The following is a 25,214-nucleotide window of genomic DNA, read 5'->3' on the forward strand; positions in this document are numbered from 1 at the left end:
TTTTGCCAGGCTACGGTCGCCAATATTACAGAGGAGAGGACAAAGGAGATACGCACATTGACCTCTGAGCGAATGCGGAGGAACCGAGAACATGAGATTTAATCGCTACTCTATCTCAGCCACTCCTGCTTAAAATTTTACACTCTACTCTCTAGCAAAATGCCTCCCTCTCTAAAGTGGAACAGTGCTCGAGGACCCTCCAAAGTCACTTGTGACCGTCACACCAAGGGGTTGGCCCTTGGTCAACACCTTTGTGAAAAAAGTGCCGTCGGGATCTCTTGCCATAGGCGCATTGTTCAGCGGTCGTACGAGTGCAGAAACCGATATGCTCAGCTTAGCTGCGGGGTTATCGCTCTTAGCACGCACTTCGACGATGAAGCCTCCACCCCTATTCTTCAGCTTAGTTGCTGAGATAATGGTGATGAAGTCGACAGGTGGCGGTGTAGGAGTAGGGGTTGGCGTTGGTGACACTGTGGGAGTCGGTTCGGTAGCGCAGTTGACAGCAAGAGGTCCGTCTCCTAGTCCTGGCCATGGAAAGAGCTGACCAACAAGGACGGGCGTTGCTGGAGGGGGCGTGAGAACATTGCCAGGAACATATGGGCCGTATCCCTGCGTCAAGAATGACATGGTCTCAAATGCTAGTGGAGAAAGATCAGCACCCAAAATTCCTTGCTCGGGGAATATAAAGTCGCCTATAGGTTGAATGAAGAGTCCTCCAGTCAAGTTGTTCTTCGTCGTAATCACGCCGTTTGTCATTCTGAAACCAAAGTTCCGGACAGAGTCTCCAGGATCCGTGGTTCCCAATCGAAATCGAACGCGCCCACGTGGAGCAGCCGTTTGTGGTTGGACAAGTTGCAAATTGCGTTCTGTAATGTTGCCAGTACAAGGATGTCTCTCTTCAGCATACCACTGCACCGAAGTCGTTGGATCGGTGGTGAAGGCCACAGCACGAGTTTCGGGGAGTTCACCACCGGTCACGGGGAAACGAATGCCGAATTGGGCTTCTTCGACTGTGATGAATGCAGGTTTCGTACCTGGGGCAGTATAGAATCCAATGTCGGCTGTCAGGGAGCTTACTTCGAAGAGGTTGTCAATCAGTTGTCCACTGAAGGTGATGTAGTCGCCCACCATTAGAGGGGCCATAACCATTGCGTCAGGATCGGTTGGTCCTATGGTTGCAGGATCGCTAAAGGTAAATCGAGTCAATGGCCTCCCTGCGCCGTCAAGTGGGCGATTCTTCATTGGGCAAAGCTCATCATTTGCTGATCGAGGGATGCACATGGGGAAGCCAGTCGCGGCGTGAATGCTCGGGTTCGATGGATCAACGGACCACAAAGGATTGGCAGTGTATTTAGGGCCATATATGCCAAGTGGATCGTTAATCACACACTCCAGCTGGCCGGCTGGGCTAAACGCTCCTGCAACCTTGAAATGACCATTTACAGGGTTGATCTCGGTGATGAACCCCTGGAGCGCTCGCAAGAAGTTCTGATGGAGATAGACGAGTCCTGCAATGTTTTTATCCGCTGCATGATTTCCTTGGACCTGGAGAAGTTAGTGCGTTGCTTCCTTTAAATGATTGAGCAACCATACAATCGCCTGGTATGTTTGGGTTCCGGGCATGATAGGTGTTTCACCATTGAAAAGCTCCGGCCATGCAGCAACAGCCGCCGGGAGAGTCACCAATGTATTCTTGGGGACAATAAAGGTAATGCCGTCAACAGTTATGGTGCCGCCCCGCAGTGGATCGGTACCCGGATCTAGGGTCATTCTATAGCTTATTTAGCTTCGACAGATTTTACATGGAAGCTTGGAATGGCATACCCAGTGACACCACCAATGGCTGTAATTTGGCTCGGGTCATAGGGTGCTGTGGTAACTTGAGCATAAGCTGGAAGCAAGAGCATTAAAAGGCCCAATAGGGCACTGACGAAATTAGTGAACAACATGGTCGATATTAGAATATTAAGGATTAGGGACAGATAGAAAAAGGGCGACAAGGAAATCAAAGAGTGACGTCAAGACAGCGCGTTGTCCGCTGAATTGGAGATGGACGCTGAAGAGAGGAAAAAAGAGTGTGTGCGTTACGCAGAAGGAGTGGATGGAGCTCGGCGACAACAGCGGGTGAACAGAGTGTTAGTATGATATGTGCGCATGGCTACTGTATCTAGCGACTATCACAGCCAAGCACGCAAAGCAAAAGCGTTAATTGTCTTCCACCCCTTGGCTTGCGCCAATATTGCATACACGATGCTTTCCTCTCCTTACCTCGTGGGGTGGACGTGCTTTAAGATTTCCTCTCGCGGGAATTGCCATTACATGGGGAAGAGGGAGGCGCAGATGCAACAGGGCTTGAAAAAGATAATTTGATTGATCATGCTTGGTGAACGGGCCTCGCTTTAGGTCTTTTTGGCTCCGTTGGAGCGAGGAGGCAAGCAGTCTGGGCCCCGTGTGGCTGATCTGATAGACGCCACAGCTGAGACGCCACTCGCTTGCTGACTTTGCTTGGCCTGTCAGTGGACAAAAGGCAGGGTTTATGCAGGGGTGAGCACTAGCTCTAGATGAGCGTCAGCACAATTCACACTTCAAGCCTCGATATGCTTTCTTGTCACAAACTGTCATCATCCTGACAGATGACCGGATAAGCCTTCAGCCCCAGAACTTACCTATCTACACCAATGTGGTAACCTGCTTGTTACAACGCCTGCACAGATTTCATAATCTCTCCTCCCTTTCCTCCTTTGAATATTGGGATGCTTTGTTTATGTCCGCCTAAGAGCCTCTCGAGATCCTGTCACTTCGGGGTCTCAAAAAAACCCCTTAAGAGGCGCTGTGCCACTCGCGTTGTGCTGAACTACCACCCCGTGAAAGACGCCGAGTCATTTAGGATGGTTCGGGAGCCGACCGAAGATTCACTAGGGGTCAATCAACACGGGAAAAGCATATCGCGCCTCTCAAAATGTGGGAGCGTTGTAAGGGAGAAGTTGCCAAGCGCAAGTTACGGTACCTGCGTCGTTGTGGCTGAATTGAGTGACAGCGAACATATCTGCTCCCTCATAACCTTCGCGCACACCTTCTTTGCTCTCGATTTGATTCCTTAGAGTTGTTGCATTCTCTCGTTTGTATTCTGCCGCTCTCTACAGTCTCTCTTTAATCTAATAGTTAATGTTTCTTTCTTGAAATCAAGATGCTTGTCTCTCAGTTTCTCGCTCTTGCCACTCTTTTCGAGAGCGTTTATTCCTACGCTCACTACTCCAATAAAGAATTCACGAAGTCACTTCTTGAGAAACGAAAGGGAGGAACACCAGGAACTTCAGGTTCCGATGGCTCCCAAGACCCAGTTCTCATTGGTGATTTGAGGTTTAAGGTAGTCTCGCAATCTGCCCAAGACATTGTCAGCATTCTTCTCAGCGATAAGAGAGTGAAGGAAGAATCCTTCGACGTCAAGGCGAAACCAGTTCTGGACGTTCTCGAATGCGATCCTAACGACGCATGCTGTCAATGGTTCTTTATTGCGGACGAGCTGACGGCAAAGTTCGAGGAGACAGATGGTCAGTGTAGTGATCTGGCCAGGGCCGCGATTCGTTTGGGATTCCATGATGCTGGTACCTGGTCACAGTCCTTAGCCAACAAGGGTCAAGACTTCGGTGGGGCTGATGGGTCGCTCGCCTTGTTCTTTGAAGAAGGTCGGGCGGAGAACGGTGGTCTTCAAGAGATCACTGACTATGCCAGGGAGCTCTACGCTAGGTATGATGTCGGCATGGGAGACTTAATCCAGTACATGGCAGTCCATGCCACTGTGACCTGCCCTCTAGGTCCTCGCGTTCGCGCTTATGTTGGTCGAATTGTAGGTCTAGTTCACTCTACGATGTCTGCGAGACTAAGCGCTGACCTTCTCAGGATGCTGTTCAACCAGCCCCTGACAATCTTCTACCAGATGTGCATGCTCCGGCTGACGACCTGCTCGCACTTTTTGCAGATAAGACTATCAGTGCCCATGATCTTGCTGCGCTTCTTGGTGCGCACTCGACTTCGAAGCAATTTGGTGTGGATAAGTCCAAATCCGGTATGCCCCAGGATTCTACTCCTGGTGTGTGGGTAAGAACGAGGCATAAATTTTGTTTTCTTCGGAATCTGACAACCTATAGGATGTGAGCTTCTACAATGAGACTGTACAAGATATCGGTGAGGACTGCGTCTTCAAATTCCCGTCTGATGTTGCTCTCGCTGCACATCCTGCAGTGTCAGACGAGTGGATGATGTTTGCTGGAAAGCAAGAACATTGGAATGAGGTATGCTCCTCTTCTCTCTGTGAGGATTCTCTAACGACTCTCAGGATTATGCGAAGGCCTATCTTCGTCTTTCTTTGCTTGGTGTGAACAACATCAACGACCTTCAGGAGTGCTCATACACTCTTCCAACAAAGAAGACGCGCGTCCCAAAGAAAGCTGATGTCTGTTCCGTAAAGAGCTCTTCTTCAAGCTCTGTCATGAGCTCCACTTCGACCTCTTCGGCCAGCTCTACTTCAAGTTCTCTCATTACCACCTCGTCAAGTTCGTTCGTGAGCGCGTCTACCAGCATTCCATTCAACTCGACCAGTAGTGTCATCTACTCCAATACCTCATCGGTTTATCCAACCACAACCCCATCTTACAACTCCACTTCTTCATCGGTTTACTCAACCACAACCCTATCTTACAACTCTACTTCGTCGGTTTACTCAACCACAACTCCATCTTACAACTCTACTTCGTCGGTTTACTCAACCACAACTCCATCTTACAACTCTACTTCGTCGGTTTACTCAACCACAACCCCATCTTACAACTCAACTTCTTCACCGGTTTACCCAACCACCACCACCACATCTTATAACTCTACCTCAGTGTATGCGAACACCTCAACTCCAATCTCAACGCTCTACTCTGGAACGTCGGATTCTTATTCCAATAGCTCTTACCCAACAAGCACTCATGGATACCCTTATCCAACTGCTTCCTCAGGATATTCTTCAGGCCTCTACAACACTTCAAGCACTGGCCTGTACCCGTATAGTTCGGCATCATCGACAAGCTCTTGTACGAAATCTAGTAGCAGTTCCTACGCTACGGTGTCCTCCAGTTCCTCCACCGTCCTTCCTTACGGACAAAACGCAACGTCGACCACATGCACCAAATCAAAGAGCTCATCAACGCCTGCATCCTACTCCACGGTTGCCGCCTACAATGCTTCGGGTTCCGCGTATGCTCATGGCTCATCCAGCACCACTTCCTGCACAAAGTCCAAGATCTCCAGCTCTTCTACTCCTGCATACGACCCCTACTTCACCCCCATAGGATATAGCTCCCCATCTCCTTATGGGGACAGGTCATCCAGCACCACTTCCTGCACGAAGTCCAAGAGCTCCCATGGCTTTTCAACTGCAGCGTACGATCCTCACCCAACCTCAGCAAGACATAATTCGTTGCCTGTCGGCTACAGTCCTCATCTTTATGGTGCATCGTCTAGCGCCGCTCCGTACGGGGTCGCTTCATCCGCAAGTGCTCAGGGTTACCCGACGGTTATTACTACCTCGTACGTCGATATCTGTACAAAGGGCTTTACTACTGTCAAAGTCACATACAGTACGACTCTCTACCCCTCATCTAGCACTGCTGCATACAAGATTCTCGAAGGCTGGACCACAACCGTGACAGTGTGTACTCACTGTTACGCTACCCCGACCACAGTTACTCTGACCAAACCCGTGCATGCTTATGAGACGTCGGCTCCAGCTTACTCTCGTGAACATGCTCCCACAAACGCATACTCAAGCGTCCAGGCCAAGGAGTTTTCTGCAAGCCACCCGAGCGACCCCTCCTATCCTTCAGCTTCAGCCTCTCCTTATGACCCTGCGGCCCCAGCTTATCCTTCAGCAGCCGCACCATCCAACTACCCTATTGCGTCATCTGTCGTGGTGGTCTATTCAACGGTTGTAGTCAAGCCCATTGCAAGCAGCAGCTACACAGTTCCATCTGGAACAGGGGTGCCAGCTGCCCATGGCACTGGTGTTAGTTATAGCCTCGGCGCTGCTAGTGGAACAGGCAAGAAACCTACACCGACCACGACCACCCCCTACCAGTTTACCGGGGCTGCATCGGCTGTTAAAGTTGAAACGCTGGGAGGCATGGTCGCTGTGGGTATTGCCGTTGTCGCTCATCTCCTATAGTATTCCTTGTTTCCTTTGTAATGACCAGGGGATTAGTCTTCTTAATCCTTAATAGCTGCCCATAAATATATAGCTTTAAAATATACTCTTCTTTGTACATATTGAGATTGAACTCTATCAAAAGCGTCGCACAGCACGTCAGCACGTGCACACCAAATCAGGCAAGATGCCCGAGTCATCGACGTCAGCCCTCACACCCGCCCTTTGACCGAAGTTCCGCCGACAGCGCCCTTTCTCGAGATAAACATATTCGCGGGCTCAGCACCCATTCTTCTTAATAAATGCCCAGTTTCTCCTCTCACGTAGCATCTCTTTGCCATTGAAGCTTTCAGCTCCTTTTTTAGCTATGAACACCCTGCCCGATGAGATTATCCTCCACATTGTCTCCTGTAAGTTTCCCATGTCACAGACAACACTGAAACTGCGCCCTCACACCGCTGCAGTCCTCGATCCTCCCCAGCTAGTGAAGCTCCAGCATGTTTCGCGTCAGTTCCTCACCCTCTCTCGAGACAACAACCTATGGAAACAGCTATGCTTCGAACACTCTATACCCGAGAAACGCCGCCGACGACATCTCGCGTTTTCGACAGACGTCGACCCAAGATTAGAGGAGCTTATTAGAGCTGCAGATACCATTACTGGAGCTTTCACCGCCGTCCATGATCCTAATGCTCCAGGTGCCGAGCTGCAAGCACACCGGAACGCACCCAAGAAGAGAGCTACATTGCTGGCCAATTGGGATCCGACATATGCTGGAGAGAAGGTCAATTTCTACCAGGACTTTATACAAAGACATGCACCACATTCGATCAATTGGTTCCAGAACGCGCGCCATGGGCACCACGATGATAATCCCCACCATGAGGCCACCGGTGCTGGTATTCTGTTCGACGCAGCCGGTATGGCCGATAAACTTATCGCGCCATTGGAGGACGGGAGCGTAAGCATCTGGGATGCAAGCGGGAGCCAAAGGCGCCAAGGTAGCATCATTGCTCGAAGTGCAGTGGGGTTACTTCCAAACAGAGGCCCGGATCTGGATTTGGACACAAGATTGAGGCAATGTCAAGCTATCATGACCGAAACCGGCGCAGTTGAATGCGTCAGCATCGACAGCAGGCAGCAGAAGGGCTTCTTTGCTGTTCAAAACATATTGAACGAGGTTGATCTTCGGACGCTTCAGGTAATTGACCGGACGCCGTATCCCTTCCCGATAACAGCTTTGTCCGAGGCACACCACCCAACTCCTTTGACAGTTGGTACGAATTGGACACTACATCTTCACGATACTCGCAAGAAGACATCCTTCCCGGCAGTATCACAGACCGAATTGATAGGCGGGGTAACGAAGAATTTTAGTGCACACCTCCAGACGGGTGACTTCGGCGGCCATGTGTCTCTCTCACAGCCCGGCGCACTGTCTATCTTACACCTTCCGACTACCCGTGACTGGGACGGCAATGGGGACATTTGGGTCGGCGGCAGGTTCACCAGCTTTTTGAACTTCGACCGCCGGTTCTTCCCTCGACTCCGAGGTACTGTTCACTCCGGCGCTCGGCTGTCCTGCCTCACTGCCATACCTCATCCATTCGTGCCTCACGACTTACGGCTTGGTTGGCCTTACTCATCGCTTAGCTTGCTCCGCGAAGTGAAGTCGATCCCAGGCTATACACTTATTGCGGCTGGAGAGTACAAGGGCAAGGGCAGTCTCGAGCTGTACAGCCTGTCCTCTGAACCTGCTCGGTCGATTATCTCCTCGGACAGTAAAATGGCGCGAAATCAGCATGCGTGCTATCAAAATCGCCAGACAGCATCGAGCTCGAAACTGCTGTCCGTAGCTCCGCATGGCACTAGACTGGTCTTCTCTGACGGGGATGGCAACCTGAAATGGGTTGAACGGGACGGCTCCACGCCGGTTAGGCAATTTAATATCAACAATGATAATCGGAAGTCGACCCAGTCACCCATACAAATAGGTGTAGAGTCTGGCTGGGGCGACATCGTGCAGAAGATCCTACCTACTGTATCGACTTCTCCAATTGGTCCTACTTGTCAGGTGCCGCCGGGACAAGACAATCTGATCATATGGACTGGAGATGGAAAGCTGGGCATGGTTAGCTTTGGTTGCTCGCCAGAGTTCAGTATTGATGATCTGGATGATGCAGCGAAGGAAGAACAGGTTAAGGAGACGAGAGCCAAGGAGAGGGCGTACGGGGCTGAAATGCGGAGGGCACTTGAGCATCAGGCGAGGGAGTTGAGGTGGATGAGGGGATATGGTTTGTGATGCACTTGCTCGAGGCTTCTTGTACTAGAATCCATTACTTATTGTCACATCATCTGTGTATGAATCTCGGTAATATGAGATGGTGGCGCTCCTCGAAGTACATCACCGCTAGTCCATGTTTGGTTAGCGCAAACGTGACGCGTGATCCTCGCGTCCTGTGCTGGAAGCAGTGGAACGCTCTCTCCAAAGTAATTCCATCCATCACACATCGACACCACAATGGGACTCAAACGTACCCGCAATACGCACGATGCTGTCGAAGCGGGTCCAGCTCGTCGCACCCGCAACAAGGAGCCAGAGCGTCCAAACAAAAGGGCGCGTCGAGCAGCCTCGCCGCCGCCTCCCTCTCTCCCTAGTCGCAATCGCCACCGTGGCCGCCAGCAAAAATCCCCCGATCCCACGGTACACGTCCGCAGTCCGCCTCACTCCGTCAATTCAGAACCGTCTGCACCGTCAGCAGACGAGTTGAATATTGAGGAGGGTTCACCTGACGAATACATCGTCAAGGTCAACCACTTGGTGACGTTCGAGGGCACTCTAGTGCAGGGTGCATCGCCGACGAACCTCAAACTTGATAAGAACATGACATACAACATAACAGAGATGATACCCAAGAGTTTGCAGAAGGCGGAAGCCGTCGCCGAGCAACGCCGCCTTCCCAACCTTATCCGGGAGATAAAAGCGGAAGTCATTGTCGGAGACGGCCAATATGATATGGAGCGAACGATTGCCACCTTCCAATTCGTCAATGACACGACAATCGGGCCTAAGGTCATCGATCTCGACGCCATCGAGGCCATGGCTGAATTCGTCCGGAATTATGCGGCGCGTGTAAGCCCCCCGTCAATGCGGCTCAATCTATCCTCCAAGTTCGGGCGATCGTTCAAGCCGCCGAGAACGGAGATATTGGAGCCGAAGATGAAACAGCACATGGCTTTGGAACTGAGCGAGCATTTCAAGTGTCCCGATCGCACTTGCCTGAATTTCGGGTCGAGCTGTATACAGTTGAATAGCGAACATGTTAAAATTGAGGAGGATCAAAAGACATGGTTTTGTGATCCTGGAATGAGAGAAGACAAGACGATGGCAACGACCATCTTGGAGCTTGTTATTAGCACGGTCGAGAAGAGGTCGGAGAAGCATCCACAAACAATGGCGAGAGATGAGATAAAAGAAGCATTAGCTCAAATGCCCTTTCTGAGAGCGTTTCTACCGCGGGTTCGTCCACTTCCTAGTTTCACTACGTCAAGCTAGGTTCGTGAATGTTACGGACCATGGGGAATCTGTTTCCGCCTGACTGCTTGTTGCCTTGTGTATTGGCGAGCCTGGCGCTTTCCTGAAGCTATATGGGACGGAATGACATGAAAGAATGTATAGAGACAGTCCCTGAAGGCTAGCATATATCGATACCCGAATGGATCAAGGATTAATATCCGCAATCATTCCATGTTCCTCCTTGTAAGCCAGTCAATATAGAGATATCACGCGTTTAAATCATGGTGTTTGTTCTCCCTCTATGCATGTTCTGGGTTATGTGGACCTTCCACTTGCTGAGAAGAGCACTTTCCAAAAAGGTAGGCTTAGCGCTAAATTGCGTGTAGATCCTAAAACGTTTACTTTAACTTCACTTCCTCCCGCCACAAATTTTCTAATCCATTCAATAAGCGACAATATCAGCGGCTTTTTGAAAGGCATTGTCGTGTGAGCATGGCTCAGATACTTTCTTCGCGCTCCCAAATGAGCACTTTCGCTACTTCTCCAATTCGCCCCAAGCTTCTCACAGTGATCAAACCTTTTGAGTAACGAACGGCAGATTCTTTTCTCGTCTAAATAACTGACTCCAACACAGCTCGTATTTTGCAACAGATTCAGCTCAACAAGAAAACAACATGGAATCGGTCTCTCTTTCAAGTGTCATCGCAGAAACCCTGCTGTCAGCAGTCGCCTTCAATCGGAACGAAACATTCACACTCCTTCCTCTTTGTTGGCTCAGGGCCCGATTTGTTATGTTTTTGACAGTCTCTTACCACTAGCATGTGCTCCAAATATGCTCCACGTTTCTCGTGTAGAAGTGGCTGAGCTACACAAGCTGAGTCCACAGCGTCCAATGGAGAAGCTTCCACAGCCGAGCTGAACAAGATCTCCTCAGAGAGTTCGCGACTTTGTTTTCTCTCTGCCTTTCTTGCCTTGGACAGGGGCCCGTCTGTCGTGGCCTCCTATCCAGCCATTTTCATATTTTGTCTAGGCGTTTTCCTTAAACATACAACCATCAGCCGCCATCCCGCCAAAAGTTCGATCGTGATCCCGTTGTTGTGCGGGCACCATCACTTTCTTCGTGGCTGCAGCTTGCGCCTCCACATTCTCGCGTCTGCCTAGGAGGTCCTGGCCACGTCTTGGGTCGCAGCGTAGCAGTAGATATGGACCTCGGCGTGGACCGTGGCTGCATTCCGGCTTCTCGCCTCTCCTCTAAAGACGAAACTTCTCGTCAACGTCTCTTTCGGGTGCTGGATGAGGACCAAGACCACAGAGTAGATGGCGGACGCACTCTCCCGATCGCTATTACCGCCTCAAGGTGGTAACTCGAAAACCCGAGGCCCTCCAACAGGCAAAAGAAGTACTCAGAAAACCCCACTGCTGGTTTTCTTATTCCTCGCGCTCTTGATCGGCTGCATCCTCCTAACCGTCATCACGCTCATTACTTCTGATCAGGATACTGTTCCTTCGTGGAGGATTCGGCCCTCCATTATATTGGCATTTATTTCAGGACTTTACAGTATTATCCTCGGAGGTCTTTTCGGTGTTGGTGTTGCTGTTACGTGGTGGAGAAGTATCCAACATGGGACCACACTCAAACGACTTCATTATATCCAGGCCGCAGCAAGTCCAAAAGATTTCTGGGGTGGTTTTGCGGCCGGCAGTAGCGCGCGCAAGGTTGCTTCGGCCGCATTTATTGTCTTTGTCGTCAAGTTAGCAGTTGGTCCCATCAGTCAACGTGCGACAAGAACAAGGACCCAGTCAGTTGCGAGGAACATCGATATGAACATTCACATCGCCAAACAAATTTCAGATGGCTATTATGGAACATGGGGAGGGTTTAACAGAGTTGATATAGTGCAAGGAATGTTCCTTAACCTCACAATGCGGACCGAGCCCAGGAAAGACTACGATTGCCCGTCCAAAGGAACTTGCGAAACGCGTATACCCGCCGCAGGACTAAACTACGGTTGCACTTCTGTTTCCGAAACTTTAAATCTGCTCGATGATAAAAGTGTAAATTCAACTTTGTTTAGTATCGATATGAATATGAGCGAGGAGTTCGGGCAACCGATGTTGTTCCTGACCATGAAGTATCTCTCCTCTGTAGACGGATCGTGCTTAGGAACTTTAACAACGGATAGCTGCAGCATAATTCCGGCAACAATTTGGTACCCAATCACCATACAAAACTCTACTCTTACCCTGAACCACAACGACCTACTCAGTGAGCGTGCCGTAGTATCCAATTACACAACGGAAGCCGACAAGCACACGAACAATCTCACAGCTCCTACTGGGCCACTTCAAGGCCTTTACTTAGGTCTCGGGACAATCCTCAAAGCTGAAGCGTTCCTCAACAAGTCCGACGGCATGTCGGCCTACACTCCGAGTCTGAAACCACTCCGATCGGCACAATGGCCAGACCTGTTCTTCGACACCACCATCAACGCAAATGACTCCACATCTCCGGCGTATGTTCGTGAAAATTGTCCCCTTAGATGGTTTTCGCCAAGGGATTCCATTATCCAGTCCTTCTTTGAGTTCTCGTTTCGAAGCGCGTATGACTTAGGTGGTAACGCCGATGAACACTACCAGAACTTCACGGCAATCTTCAGGAGCTCAGAGCTCTGGTTCTCGACTGATTATGGCTGGCTTGCTGCCACGGTAGTCACCATGGTCTTGGGGAATGCAGCAGCCATGTCACTACTTTGGGGGTGGTGGGATCTCGACCGATACGTTTCGCTTTCATCTCTTGAAACTGGCAGGGCATTTGGCGCCCCTATTCTCCTCTCCGCAGGTCCGGAGAAAGAATCAAAAGCCATCATTGATGAGATTGGTAACGAACGCGTCGCACACGATGGTGACGAATTGGTCTGGAATGGCACGGTATACGCGTCGGGCCGTTGGGAAGGCGGAACGGTACCAACTGTACGAGGGAGAATGGGAGGGAGAACAAGTGGAGATACAGAAGGGAGTTTCAGAAATAGTCTTCGTGAGCTTGAAGGTGAGTCTCCTAATCGACATAGTTTCGGAAATGTGAGGGGTCACTGGCGTGGAATGAGCAGTGTCAGCCATGGTGGATCAGGCAGCAGCTCCGCCTCCTTTGAACATAGTCTTGGTGTCAGCACGAGGAAGTGGTTTGGTGGACCGGAAGGTGGAGGGACGGTCAAGCATACGAGACAAAGATCTGGCAGTGGAAGTGGCCCTGGGACGCCGATGCTACCTCTTAGTCTTACGCCTGCCAGTGGGATAGGTGCAGAACCGAGTTCGAGGGGTTCGGCTGTGGGGAATGAGAGCTCGCAGTTACCACCAATAAAGTCGAGTGGGGGTTTGCAGATACCGCCGCTGAATGTTGGGGTTGGGACGAGGAGGGGGAGTGCAGGCGAGGGAAGCGGGACTGGGAGTGGAGCGAGTAGTGGGAAGAGACCGTTGAGTTTGATTGTGGAGAGAAATTCGCAGTCGCCTCAAGATTAGAGGGGTTGGAATTGGGCGGAGTGTTATAGGACTATGGATGGGTGAAGGGATCTTGGAGTGATGATGTCTGGACGCTTTGACTAGCATTTCTTGCGGGTTGTTTTGGAGTCTGGAGTTAGGTTGTTCTGATATAGAAGGGGTTTGTGCTTGCTCTAGCACAGGTTTCGTGCCGCGGCTTTTCCTTCTTTCCTTCATAATTGTGTCCCACCCGCGTTGAATCTCTATGTGAGCCTATTATATTATATCACTACTCTTAATTTCCTGTCATATCGTGCTCGCCGAGCCCTACCACAAGTTACTCCCTATCATCGTCTTCTCCATTCCCATTAATATTATTAAGCTCAGCTTTACTCTCCTGGAGCGAAATACGTTTGGATCAAGAACATTATTTGGGAGGCGTTTGGAAGGTACCCGTGGCGGCAAAATGAGAGTGAAACGGTACCAGTTACAAAATCCCGGCTCGTGAGCCGCCTAGCGAAAGCTGAACAAGCCGTGTCACAGAGACTTCTAGAAAGGACGGTTGGAGGTAAATGATAGCGCAGAGGTGTGATGCTCACAGTTATGCGTCGGAGATAGATTGTTCCGATCGGCGCTAAGTCTAGTTAGGGAGTGTCCCAATCGTAAGCAGGGTGGATCTCAAAAGTCAGTAAAAGGGGTGTCCTGTTTGTGGGGGCCACAAGAGAAGATGGAGGGAGAGTAGGACGCATTTCCGAATCAGGTATCCTCATGCTGCAAACGAACAAACGCTGGAAGGGGGCTAGGGTCGAGTCCACCCCTGCAATCTGTGGCGCTATCCACGAGCTTAAGCTAGTGAAGCTGAAGTTCAGCGTTGTTTTATCATCGGTTTCTGTGTGCAGCTTCCGACAGGATTGGTCGGGTTGAAAACAGGCTACAATATATATATGTGTGTATATTGGTGTTGCACTGTGACCTGGATTCTAAACCATCGGAGGTTTGTCTTGACCTCACTTGTTGTCGTGGGTCCATAATAGAATTGATAGAATGCTGGAATTTTACAAATCAAGACCCTTCCAAGATGTGGATCCGTCGGCCCCTCCTTACCTGCGTGGCTGACCATCTGTCGACAGCTTGAGGTTCCTAAGTTTCCTAGAGATGCAGATGTAAAGCGAGACTCAGGGTTAAGAGAAGATCTGAAAAGCCTTGGATGATACATATTTTCACTTCCGTGCCCGAGGAGGCTAGAGCACAAGCTCAATGTACTTTGACTAGTCCACACATACCTACACACCACTTTTCTCCCAATGTCTTGATGGGGAGTTTTCAAACATGGACAGCATACCACACCACACTTATCCTACACATAGCGAACAGGAAAGGTAAACAGCAAGAGCCTTCAGACCAGAAATGCCCTCGCTGGAAGTGGACAGAGAGACAATGCCACCAAACGCCGTGCCACACCAGACCATATTACAAGTAACCTTCCATCCGTCCCTCCCAAATGCAATAATATCAAAAGAAATTGAATACGAGAGCACTGCCTGCCATATATCCCATAATTCGACCAATTACCCCCGTCCTCCAGACGACCAAAGCGTCTATCTACAGCCGCCTCGGCTCCAGCCTCTCCGCCATTTGAACTTCCGAGACAGCGAAACCGGGTCGCCAGGCTGGATGGATATCGCTTACACCTGTGTGGCTCGGAGCTGTGGACCTCGGCGCTGCTTCTACGACGTAGGACACCCCGTCATCGGAGACATAGCTTGGGGGTCGAGGACCTTGGGTTTGATGCTCTGGCTCTGCAGGCTCGGACACAGAACCGTTTCGGGAGTTGGGGTGGGAGGAGGAAGGGGCAGTGTGGCTTGAGATTGGATTCGGGTTGGTAGTGTTTTCAACGCGTTGCCAGTGCAGGAGATTTGGATCGACGCGCACGCTCGAGCGCCAGAGTCCGTATGCAGGTGGGGGATGCAGGACTTTGACTTTCTCCTCGTCTTGGGGTTCGTCAGCGGAGGCGTCGGCATCAGCGTCGCCGAGTTCTTCGTCGCGAGCAAGATGCACGCGGATGGGACGGATGGGTTTGAAACCTTCCGGCCCAGTCATGCTGGGAATACGGGGTCCTTCTTCTTCTGGATGGAGTGCGAGCATACAGAGACGGATTAATGAGTGGCAGAAGAAGATTGTGGTGCCGAGGACTACCATGATGAACAGGACATGGACCTCTTGACCGAGCGATTTCCTTGTGAGGGCGAGTGAGAGATCTGGAAGGGGGATCAGTAAACTGCATGGAAAGAGGAGAGAGGGGGTTGGCTTACAGATTGTCAACACGGTTATGAGGAAAAGGCCGGATATCAGACACGCGTAACATTTCCCTCGAGTGGCACGGCTTCTCATGAAAGAGAAACAAACACCTCGTTCTTTTCGTCTGCGCACCCAATGTGTGGCTCTTGGCTCTCTGTGCTTTCTTCTTCGGCGATGTCGTCGTCGTCGCCGGCCATGCACCTCCTCTTGGAGTTGTTCTGTTTCGGGGTCTACGCTTCTGCCGTACTCGAGTGGTACGTCTGCTGGGTGCCTGCTACTGTACACGGCTTCAGGTTCTCGCGGGTGCGTGTCCAATGGCGCAATGGCAGCAATATATGACCCTGCTGTGTGGTGTGAGCGAAGAGGGGATCTCGAGTCGCTGGAGTCGCGGGGTGCATCGTTGTCCGGTACGACAATGGGGTTGGGAGGAGATTGCGGTCGACGCAGGAAGCCGAGAAAGGGAATTTTTGGAGTATTGTTGTTCGATGGAGGAGGCGAGTTCGAGTACACTGAGGAGCCATTGATCATCGAGCGCACATTGGTATGAAGTGTACTGAATTGAAAAGAGGATATAGATGCTGGAGAGTCGTGGGGCTGGTCAGGTCGCGGTGACCGATGGAACGAAGGTAGCGAAGGGAGAGGCATTGCAAAAGTAAGGTAGGTTTGAAGTCTACCAGGCTCTTGCGTCAGGCCGTTCTGGTTGTCAGAATATGTAGGGCCTAGTGCCCCAACTGTTGAAGAGTATTGTGTTCCCTTATATTAATTCCTCGCCGTCCCTGCCTAGACAGCAGTGTGTTGATGTCTTGCTCAACTGCAATTATTGGCGAATGAATGCGTAGAACTGCCAGCCATGCGCATGCTCTCCAGGAAGCCGCGAACAGCTGTCAGGTATGTTTGTCGTCCAAAGAAGTAGATTGACTGGAGCCCGCTCAATGTCACGAAAAAGAGTGCATGTCGACCGTTGGCTAGTGTCGAAGAATAGCACGTATACTCGAATCGAAAGAAAGGCGTAGACCTGTAGCACGACCCTGTGGTGGGCGTGGTGTGAGTTAGCAGATACAACCCTCCACCGCCGTGGGGAAGAGCTCTGGGCCGAAAAGAAGTCGTCCAGCAGCTGGCGGCCAAACGAAAGACAATGGTTAAAGAGAGTCGAAACTGGTGGTCAACAGCACAGCTTCCAATAGATAGGACTTAAAGAAAAAAGACATGGGAGAAGGAGAGGAAGTCGCACGAAGGGCTGCAAGGACGGTCGTGACTGGAGCTCGCGATAGCAGCCAGCATTGCGCGCCAGGGCCAACTCTGCTACAAGCGGCGTATCAGCAGTCGGCTGGGAGCACATGAAACCAGCGAGTGTTCAGGCGTGAGCCAGCCCTTCCTGCACCTCACGGCTCATCTGGCGACCAGCGCTGCGTACGAATTGCCGTTTCAGGACGCGTTCGTTCAGAAAAGGTGCAGATGTCAGCATCGTGAGGGTTGAGATGCGACGTGAAACAACAGGGTGCGCGTTTTGATTGGCGCTTGGCGTGCTGGAATCTATTCCAGACTTCACGCAAGCGCTGCCAATGATACTGGGACGACCGTCCCAGTCCTCGACAACAGGCCTGCAGCCATCGATAAAGTCACTGTCCAACCCTCCATGATCAAGGCGGCATGAACCTCGATAGTGACTAAATCTCCAAGTATCTGATATTTCGGTCGACAGCTTGGATTTGCGTGTCGTTGTACGACAAGTATACACAAGTTCGTGTCCCCTGGCGCATTTTCGTTGTTCAGAACTCGCCAACACTAGGACCCTGTCTCTGAGCACTTCACGTCGCACCGATGTGTCCAGCCTGTAGGTGCGGCCCCTGTGACATGCATGGCGTCCGCCGAACGATCCCCCCGCGCTTTGCGACTGCATCCACTGTGGAGTAACCAAAAGATCTATTCTCAACCACCGCTCTGAAGCCATGTTTCTCAATAACCTCCTCACTTGCCTAGTTCCCCGAGCATGAGCGTGCGATCCGAAGACGCAGAAAGTACTACAACAAGCCAAGTCAGCCTAATCCTTGATCGTTTTGCGCACGTCGTGTATTGAAACAGCCTCATGGAAAGTCCTGCTACCTGAGACGGCAGCCTTCTTTACCATCGAACCGGTTCATCCGGTTATCTTGGTACATCTCGACAGCTTTAACTTCAAAAGGCTGGGACTGTGGCGTCTTGGGGCCAAGAATGGTGTGGAAACAAGACCATAGACTGGCACGACTGGCTGGCCAGAAGGGGGAAGAAATTTCAACCTACTTATGGGCTCGTCCCGAGGCGAGAAGCGGACATCGTTCACTGCTCCGCGATGACCTGGAAGTTTGTTCAAGAGTTTCTTGGTACGTGCGTCCCAGATGGCTACGCTCCCATCACCACTTCCCGCGGCTATCCTTTCACCTTTGATGTCCCAGCACGCCCTGAGTAGATTAGGTTCCATCCCTCGCTGTGCGCCGTCATAAGTGAGTATGCGTCGATCGGCTGGAGCGAAAGGTCTGATGTCCCAAGTGCGAACCGTGGAGTCATGTGAGTTCGAAAGTAGCGACTGGCCGTCCGGAGAGATTGCCAATGAAGTAACGGTATCTGTATGTCCAAGCAGTGCATATGTAACGGCCTTTTTACGGAGATCCCAGACTTTGATGTCGTTGTCGATGCTGCCCGTGAATAGTTCGTTGGTGTCGGAGTTCAACGCAATTGCTGTGATGGGAAACTCGGTCGCGATGTAGTCTATGGCTTCTTTCATTCGCGGATCCCAGATCTACCATTGCTGTCAGCGCGATTCCGTCTCTGTTGGGAAGGGGGGACCTACTCCGATAGACCCATCATCCGAGCCGCTGACAAGTAACTCTTCGCCGCGCTTTCGAACATCCATGCAGTTGATGACTTCTTCATGACCAGGATGCCGACGTATCCTCTGGCCAGTTTCGGTATCCCAACTCGCTAACTGCATGTCGGCCGAAGCTGAGTACAGCACCCTTGAATCACGCGACCAATGTAGGTCCAGCACGGCTTGTTTGTGCCCACTCAAGACGCCGAAGTTATCGCAGGCGCCAGATGTTCGCCATAGCACTAACCCCCAGTCAGGGCGAGAGACAGGTGGATCAGGAAGGAGAACTGACATATGGATCGGTCCATAGAGCCTGAGGCGATGTATTGGCCCGTCGGGTCGAATCGAGCAGCGAACACCTCTCCAGTGTGGCCAGCCAATTCCATGACCGGCGACTGAAGAGAGGAGAGGCGCGGGACAGCCTGTATGAGCTCGCCATTTTGCACCGGGCCGTTCACCACTGCCACCTGAGAGTTTCCCCCAATATTTGCGTCCGACTTGGCGCGTTTGACTAATTGCGTTGAGCCGAAAGAGTCAGCGGCAGGACGCTTTCCGGCAGACATAGCGAAGACTGCGTTATTGAACGAGCGAAGTACGCTATAACGTGAGTGCGTAGTGTTGGAGGCATGGGGTGGGAGTCCAAAGCCTGTTGGTCTCCCAGACTTTCTCGAGCGGCTCTTTCCGCGCATATTGAGCTAGCCCGAAAAGGCAACGCCAGCTTCTCTCACACTCTAGTTGCTTTCATCGCCTGGGACCCCAACTTTATATCGACGACCCCAACACCACCCCACACTTGCACAATCTAACTCCACGATTTCCGCATCCCCACCAGGGCGGAATTACCACGAAGTTCTCTAGCCAACATGTCCTCAACAAAAGCGGCCCGACTGGGCGAGGAGTGAGCCGACCACCCAGCTGCAGTTCCGGATGTGCTAATGCTTGCCAGAGTGTGGAAGTAAGTTTCTCCGCCACGCGAGACTCCACCACGAGACACAGCCTCTGACTGCACAAAGGACGCGGGTGGACAAGGTTAGCGCAGAGCTTGTAACGTTGACTTACGGCACAATTGTGGCCCAGCTTTGCAAAGATTATGACAACGATTACCCCGAGGTCAACAGGCAACTCGATAGGATGGGATACAACATCGGGCTGCGCCTAATTGAGGATTTTCTGGCCAAGACCAGCGCTCCCACCTGCTCCAACTTCCGTGAGGTTGCAGATATGATCTCTAAGGTAGACACTCGGGCGCGCGTGTCCACACATCTAGTCAAGACTCACCGGCGAACGTTAGGTCGGCTTCAAGATATTCCTGAATATCACGCCTACGATTACGAACTGGTCTAGCGACAACAAGCAATTCTCCCTGATCCTCGACGAGAATCCCCTTGCCGACTTTGTAGAGCTCCCAGACGACGGCCGAGCGCAGGACGAGCTGTGGTTCTCGAATATACTTGTTGGAGTGCTACGAGGAGCGCTCGAGATGGTAATACTCCTGATTGGCAGTGCTGGTGGAGTCGCACTGCGCCTCTGAGCACTGTCTGCTGCCCCGGAGCCCAAAAGTTTTGGCTGATCTTGTTGCCGTATAGGTACACATGCAAGTAGAAGCTCACTTCATCAGTGACATTCTTCGAGGCAACGACACCACAGAGATGAGAATATCTCTGACCCGATACATCGACGACGAAATGCCACCGGACGACGAGTGAGAGATAATTGCGGGGGAGCACTTATGAATCATGAGGATAGATACCCAATCTTCCGGGTCTGGACAATGCATAGGACGGCGTCGAGGGGTACATGATACAATGGCAAATACTTGAAATATCTGACCGGAGACAGCCTTGAGGAATTGGTGTTGCCTTGGAGTTGAGTGCGCTTGAGCAAGCCTGAGGCCTCTCCCGGTGTCTATCTAGATAATGCGCGGAACCCTCTCGCAAACCTCGCTGGCCATTCAATGCAGAGCGATGCTAGAGCACTCGATGACGTGCGGGTTCGGCTCTACCTGCATTCGAATATTGAACAAATCGGCCGTGTGTGGGGACAGAATACGCTTTACGTGGATGTCGACGTGGTCTTGATAATCTGTGTTTCAGCGGCCCTGGGGCTAGGTCCCTAACCTGAGGGTCCAAGGGCAGCAACAATCAGCTGACTCGCCCGCGACGTCGTTGGTTTGTGTCTCAAGTGCGTGCAAAACAGAAGTTTACGCACAGGCAGAAAGTGCACAAGCAAACTGCACTCGTCGCAGGAGTTTTTCACCTGCGTTGCGCTGCCTGGCGGTGTGGTTGGGCGGCCTGCGATAAATCACGTGGCTGACATGCTAGCGCCAAATAAGGAGGGGAATGGCCTTCCAGAAGCCTTTTCCCATTTCCCTCCTGACTCTATTACTGTCCCCAGCCTTCGCCGGCCTCCCCTCTGCCCATCGCGCCCATCCCCCGGCGGCCCTGAATCTGCCCGCATCGCATCGCGCGTCCAGCGTTGTCGTGGGTTGTGGTGTGTCTCACGCTTTCGTTAGGAGTCGAGAGTTGCGACGGCGGTGATCACGATCCTCGTAAAGCCTTCTCACCACGCCATCCCGTCGCTAGACCCTGCGTTCCGCGCAACACCTCATCCACCCAGCACCTCAGCATCCTGCGTCCTCTTTCGCAACACCCGCCTTGCGCACGCAGCAGCCATCGCTCGACACCCCCGAGCGCGCTCCACTACCGCCCGCCAGCCCGGCCAGCAAACGACTCGGCGAACCGCCTCCCGTCCCGAAACCGAGCCCCGTCTTCGCCACGGCGTGTCCATGCTACTATAACCCACACAGCTCAAGCACCGAGGTGCGCACCACGACACCACCCACCTCCGATCCCGTGTTGCCCGAGCGCGCTCACATTGCCAGTACCCATCCCTTGCGTCTGACACCGCCGTCGTCTGCGCACCCAGCCCGTCGCCATGCAGAGCCAGCAGATGGCCGCCATGGCCGGCATGAATGCAGCCATGGGCCCCGTCGACGGCACGCCCGTCATGAGCAGCATGCAGCGTCCAGGTGGTCGACCCGACGATCCGCGCACCAACCTCAACACATACATCTACGACTACTTCATGCGGAACAACTACGGCCGGCTCGCGAAAGCAATGCTCGAATGTGATCTAAAGATGAACCTCGCCCCGCACACAAAGCCAAGTCCCAGCGGGCGGAATATGAACGGCATGGATTCCATGGACCCTGACGTCAAGGACGACCTCCCCCAGCCCAAGATCCCTGATGGCCAGTCCGCCGACAACTCGTTCCTGCTGGATTGGTGGTGCCAGTTTTGGGACATATATCGCGCTGCCCGCGACAAGAACGGCAGCAAGGCTCAGCACCAGTACATTGGGCACACCAGGGTAAGACAGCTCCTAGATAACTTTGTCGCCACAGAATGCTGACTACGCCGCAAGCAACTCGCCCATATCCAGAACCAGCAGCGAGACCAACGCATGCAGATGAACGGCTACCAAAACATGATGCGGGCGGGCATCCCGAACGGCGTGCCAGTCAATGATCTGAAGAGAGCAGCGGCGATGAACAATCGCAACCCGTACGTCCTGCCCCACCTTCCTCGTCCGCCACACTAACCCAACCTTCCCCGTGACAGTAGCAACCCCAACCAGATGGCAAATATGAACCAGATGAAGTCTCAAATGATGTCTGCACAGATGCAACGAGATGGTTCGGGTATGGACATGAACGGACAACGCCCTCAGTCGCCCGGCTCGACTGAAAATGCGCCGTCTCCCAATAAGCGGCCACGAGTTGAAGGTAACAATTTCAACGGTCAGCAGATGGGTGTGGCTCGTAGTCAAGGCATGCAGCAGCAGCCGATGGGAGCCACCTCCGCAGCGCAGGCTAACCAGATGCTACTCGCAGGAGGGATGAACTCAGGGTTCAACGAATTTGCACCGCAGGCGCAGAATGTGCAGCAGAAGTCGATAGAGGTATATACCCATAGCCTGGTCCAACAACAAAGAATTGCTTTGAATAACCGTGCGATGGCTCAGGGTATGAATTCTGGCGTCCAAGGGTCTCCCATGACCCAGCCTGGCCTAGATGGCCAGCAAGAAATCTTCGCTGGCAACATGGTTCGTCCAGGAATGCCAGCAGGAGCCCCGGGTCAGCCAGGCCAAGGCAACCATGCTTTACAAGACTATCAGATGCAGCTCATGCTGCTCGAACAACAAAACAAGAAGCGACTATTAATGGCCCGACAGGAGCAGGACAACATGTCTGCCGGTCCTCATGGGCAGCCACCTGTCGGAGCTCCTGGATTCCCTCCCTCAATGTCACCGCAAGGGAGCAGAGCCGGGCCGTCGCCTAACCCTAACGACCAAATCAAACGAGGGACGCCGAAGATGAACCAGCCAGGCTTGCCGGGATCACCAATGGGGGACGCGTCCATGCAGCAAAATCGCAACTCTCCGGCGCCGAACATGAACTTCGAGCAGATGCCTCCTGGCATGCCTCCGCAGTTCTACAACCCCCAGATGCCGCAGAATCCTATGATGAGGCCGCCAAGCTCACATCCTGGTGGCAACTTTAATGGACAGCAATTGACCCAGCAGATGGAGCAAATGCGCCATAACGGTGCTATGCAGAACGGCGCCTGGCGCGGGCCACCTCAAGGGATGATGCAAAATCAGGGACAACAACTTGGCCCGATGAACACTCCCCAGCAGCAGAGGAACCCAATGCCGCCACCCCCAGCGCCACCTGCTGGTGAGCAGCCTCGAGCTCAGGAGCCATCCCCTTCACAACCCGCCCAAGCACCGCCTACACCATCCCAGACAAATAAGGCCAATCCAAAGAAAAAGCCTACAAAGGATAATAAGGTATAGTAGTTCGCTCCCTATTTACTCGTGAGCAACGTTGATGTTGATTTTAGAAGCCCGCAAAATCGAAAGCGGCAAATACAGGTGCAACTCCAGCGGCGTCGGGTGAAGAGCCTCCGCCAACTCCAACTCCATCGACTCCGATCACGCCTATGCATCCGAAATCATTCACTGGTCAGAACGGCCAGCCACCCGCTCAGCCTCAAGCACAACCACCCCCCGCAGCTCCGGCACCACAGCAACAACAGCCCGTGGAGCCTTTTGGGAACATTAGCGGCGAAGTGAGTACTCCCCTCCCTTGTCACAAGGACATTTTACTAACAGCAATACCAGCCTGATGACTTCGGCATTCTCAATGGTTTTGATGGCTCTGACGCCCTAGAAAACTTCGACTTTGATTCCTTCCTGCATGTTGGAGATGACAATGGGGCCTTTAGCTCGTTAGGGGGTGACTTTGGCTTTGGTGACGGTGTAGAAGCTGGTGGTGAGCTGTAGTCTGAAGCTTAGCCCCTACCATTGAAGTGTGTTAGAGTGCACTCCCAAGTCCCCGACGATATATACCCTTTGATTCGCCGGAGAGGGGGTCTTCACCGACCACATCAGACCTACATTAGAAGAGGCCAAAACGTCTTATACCCGTCTTTCGACCGAGAGATATTCTTCGGAGCATAGGGATTGGGCAGTGGCTGGATATGGGCGTCCCGGCGTTTTCTGCTGGCTAATCTTTCGTTGGGCTACACGACGTTGATTATTGGAAACACTTACTTTTCCTCTCACTTGGTTCATTGATATTGGAAACCGGCTTCTGGGTTCGATTGTCAGGTGTCTTGATCTTCTTGGGTGAGTGAGCAGAAAGATATGAGGTTGTTATACCATATTTACTTCCCTTTGCTCATTCTTATCTAATTGGTTTCTGAGAAGTAGGGATGATCTAATCTTGTCTTTGATTTCTCACTCTGCTCGCGATGTTGATGAGGTGTGTGGATCTGATAAATATCGGGCGGTGGATGTCCTGTATGTTTGTCTTTTGTGTCCGATGTCAGTGTTCCTCTACTTGCTCTATCTACTGAGATTTTTGTGCTTTGTTGGCAATTCATGCTTTCCAAGGCTATGCGGGTGCGAATATCTTATGCTTCTCTTTCTATTCCCAATACCATATCCTTGACTCTTTTATGCCATTTTTGCTTCTTTCTGCTTGTTTCTTCAATTTGCCGGCGCAGAATGAAGACATTTTTAATTCCGGTTTATTTCCCCAGTTTCTTCTAGAGAGCTTTTCTTCATTGATTTAGCCATGAATATATGTTAGCGTTCGATGGTTCCTGTTGGGGGCTCTGGCTTATATAAAAGGGGTGATGGGGATGGATAAGCTGATGAGCTGGTGAGTTGGAGAAGGTTTTTTATTTATTTTATTTTTATGTTCATCTTTCATCGTCGTGATGAGTTGGTGTGTGATCTCCGTTTGTCAACTTCGGCCAAGAGCAGGAGGCTACAGAGAACACCACAAGCCTCCAGGTAGCCTTAGCTAAGACTTATTCCTGCTTAAGCTTCACAGGCAGAGTTTGATTACTGGCATATGGCTCAAATTAACAACCCTGCCAATGTGTTTCCCTTTTGAGTCTCATTAGATAGAAGGATATATGTCAAGCATTGTCAGGACGCCTCCCATTAGGATTCGCAAGGTTCCGCATTCATGGTGGGGTAAAGCAGGCCTCATAACAGCCAAGAACACATTTTCCCAGTGAAATGCGGCCCTGCTTGTTTCAGTTTGGCAAAAGAAACCTTACCTAGTACGATGTTGCAAGCGCGAGGTTGCGTTGAGGTTGATTTTTAAGCCGCAATCCCTGCGTTGCGACGCTTTCAGACTAGCGCAGAGTTCTTTCGACTTCAGCCTTGCTCCACTATTCCTTCACCACCCCGCTTTTACACCGCCGGCCAATCCAGAACTGAGGCGCAATCACCTCGAGCCAATTACCCCACTAACAGAATCTCTTACTGCAAGCTTGAAGTACAAACGCGGCACTATGTTAGAGAGTGGTGCCCAG

General features: G+C 51.8%; 9 protein-coding genes across 9 annotated transcripts; 6 read left to right on the plus strand and 3 right to left on the minus strand.

The window, feature by feature from the left end:
• Positions 1-171: 171 nt before the first annotated feature.
• Positions 172-1,770, minus strand: BDR25DRAFT_354983 (uncharacterized protein; the record flags this gene model as incomplete). Its single annotated transcript, XM_033695391.1, has 2 exons — positions 172-1,545; positions 1,594-1,770. The coding sequence occupies 2 exons, from the start codon at positions 1,768-1,770 to the stop codon at positions 172-174; spliced, it is 1,551 nt and encodes a 516-aa protein (XP_033547902.1).
• Positions 1,771-3,487: 1,717 nt separating this feature from the next.
• BDR25DRAFT_196398 (heme peroxidase) lies at positions 3,488-4,441 on the plus strand (the record flags this gene model as incomplete). The annotated part of the gene is made up of 4 exons (XM_033684344.1): positions 3,488-3,847; positions 3,901-4,098; positions 4,149-4,292; positions 4,337-4,441. Coding segments are annotated over 4 exons (807 nt in total), but the record flags the coding sequence as incomplete, so codon positions are not given.
• A 2,063-nt stretch (positions 4,442-6,504) lies between these two features.
• On the plus strand, positions 6,505-8,533 carry BDR25DRAFT_261428 (uncharacterized protein). Its single transcript, XM_033686700.1, has 2 exons — positions 6,505-6,597; positions 6,652-8,533. The coding sequence occupies exons 1-2, from the start codon at positions 6,555-6,557 to the stop codon at positions 8,487-8,489; spliced, it is 1,881 nt and encodes a 626-aa protein (XP_033547904.1). The 5' UTR covers positions 6,505-6,554; the 3' UTR covers positions 8,490-8,533.
• A 2,431-nt stretch (positions 8,534-10,964) lies between these two features.
• Positions 10,965-13,220, plus strand: BDR25DRAFT_342830 (uncharacterized protein; the record flags this gene model as incomplete). Its single annotated transcript, XM_033693766.1, has 1 exon — positions 10,965-13,220. Exon 1 carries the CDS (start codon positions 11,022-11,024, stop codon positions 13,218-13,220), a length of 2,199 nt encoding a protein of 732 aa, XP_033547905.1. The 5' UTR covers positions 10,965-11,021.
• A 1,185-nt stretch (positions 13,221-14,405) lies between these two features.
• On the plus strand, positions 14,406-14,719 carry BDR25DRAFT_30050 (uncharacterized protein). Its single transcript, XM_033689390.1, has one exon. The coding sequence runs from the start codon at positions 14,491-14,493 to the stop codon at positions 14,656-14,658; it is 168 nt and encodes a 55-aa protein (XP_033547906.1). The 5' UTR covers positions 14,406-14,490; the 3' UTR covers positions 14,659-14,719.
• BDR25DRAFT_30049 (uncharacterized protein) lies at positions 14,720-16,379 on the minus strand. Its single transcript, XM_033689386.1, has 2 exons — positions 15,491-16,379; positions 14,720-15,436 (listed from the first exon to the last, which is right to left on the minus strand). The coding sequence occupies exons 1-2, from the start codon at positions 16,119-16,121 to the stop codon at positions 14,781-14,783; spliced, it is 1,287 nt and encodes a 428-aa protein (XP_033547907.1). The 5' UTR covers positions 16,122-16,379; the 3' UTR covers positions 14,720-14,780.
• A 773-nt stretch (positions 16,380-17,152) lies between these two features.
• On the minus strand, positions 17,153-18,957 carry BDR25DRAFT_286470 (WD40 repeat-like protein). The gene is made up of 4 exons (XM_033688256.1): positions 18,614-18,957; positions 18,304-18,563; positions 17,757-18,252; positions 17,153-17,497 (listed from the first exon to the last, which is right to left on the minus strand). The coding sequence occupies exons 1-4, from the start codon at positions 18,882-18,884 to the stop codon at positions 17,445-17,447; spliced, it is 1,080 nt and encodes a 359-aa protein (XP_033547908.1). The 5' UTR covers positions 18,885-18,957; the 3' UTR covers positions 17,153-17,444.
• A 139-nt stretch (positions 18,958-19,096) lies between these two features.
• On the plus strand, positions 19,097-20,358 carry BDR25DRAFT_261438 (trafficking protein-like protein particle complex subunit 3). Its single transcript, XM_033686701.1, has 5 exons — positions 19,097-19,219; positions 19,268-19,276; positions 19,335-19,554; positions 19,613-19,804; positions 19,908-20,358. Exons 1-5 carry the CDS (start codon positions 19,185-19,187, stop codon positions 20,025-20,027), a joined length of 576 nt encoding a protein of 191 aa, XP_033547909.1. The 5' UTR covers positions 19,097-19,184; the 3' UTR covers positions 20,028-20,358.
• A 699-nt stretch (positions 20,359-21,057) lies between these two features.
• BDR25DRAFT_30093 (uncharacterized protein) lies at positions 21,058-23,871 on the plus strand. The gene is made up of 5 exons (XM_033689473.1): positions 21,058-21,690; positions 21,745-21,884; positions 21,942-23,172; positions 23,226-23,453; positions 23,506-23,871. The coding sequence occupies exons 1-5, from the start codon at positions 21,256-21,258 to the stop codon at positions 23,665-23,667; spliced, it is 2,196 nt and encodes a 731-aa protein (XP_033547910.1). The 5' UTR covers positions 21,058-21,255; the 3' UTR covers positions 23,668-23,871.
• Positions 23,872-25,214: the final 1,343 nt, after the last annotated feature.

Source organism: Lindgomyces ingoldianus (assembly GCF_010093535.1).
Source record: "Lindgomyces ingoldianus strain ATCC 200398 unplaced genomic scaffold BDR25scaffold_15, whole genome shotgun sequence".
Classification (NCBI taxonomy): domain Eukaryota; kingdom Fungi; phylum Ascomycota; class Dothideomycetes; order Pleosporales; family Lindgomycetaceae; genus Lindgomyces; species Lindgomyces ingoldianus.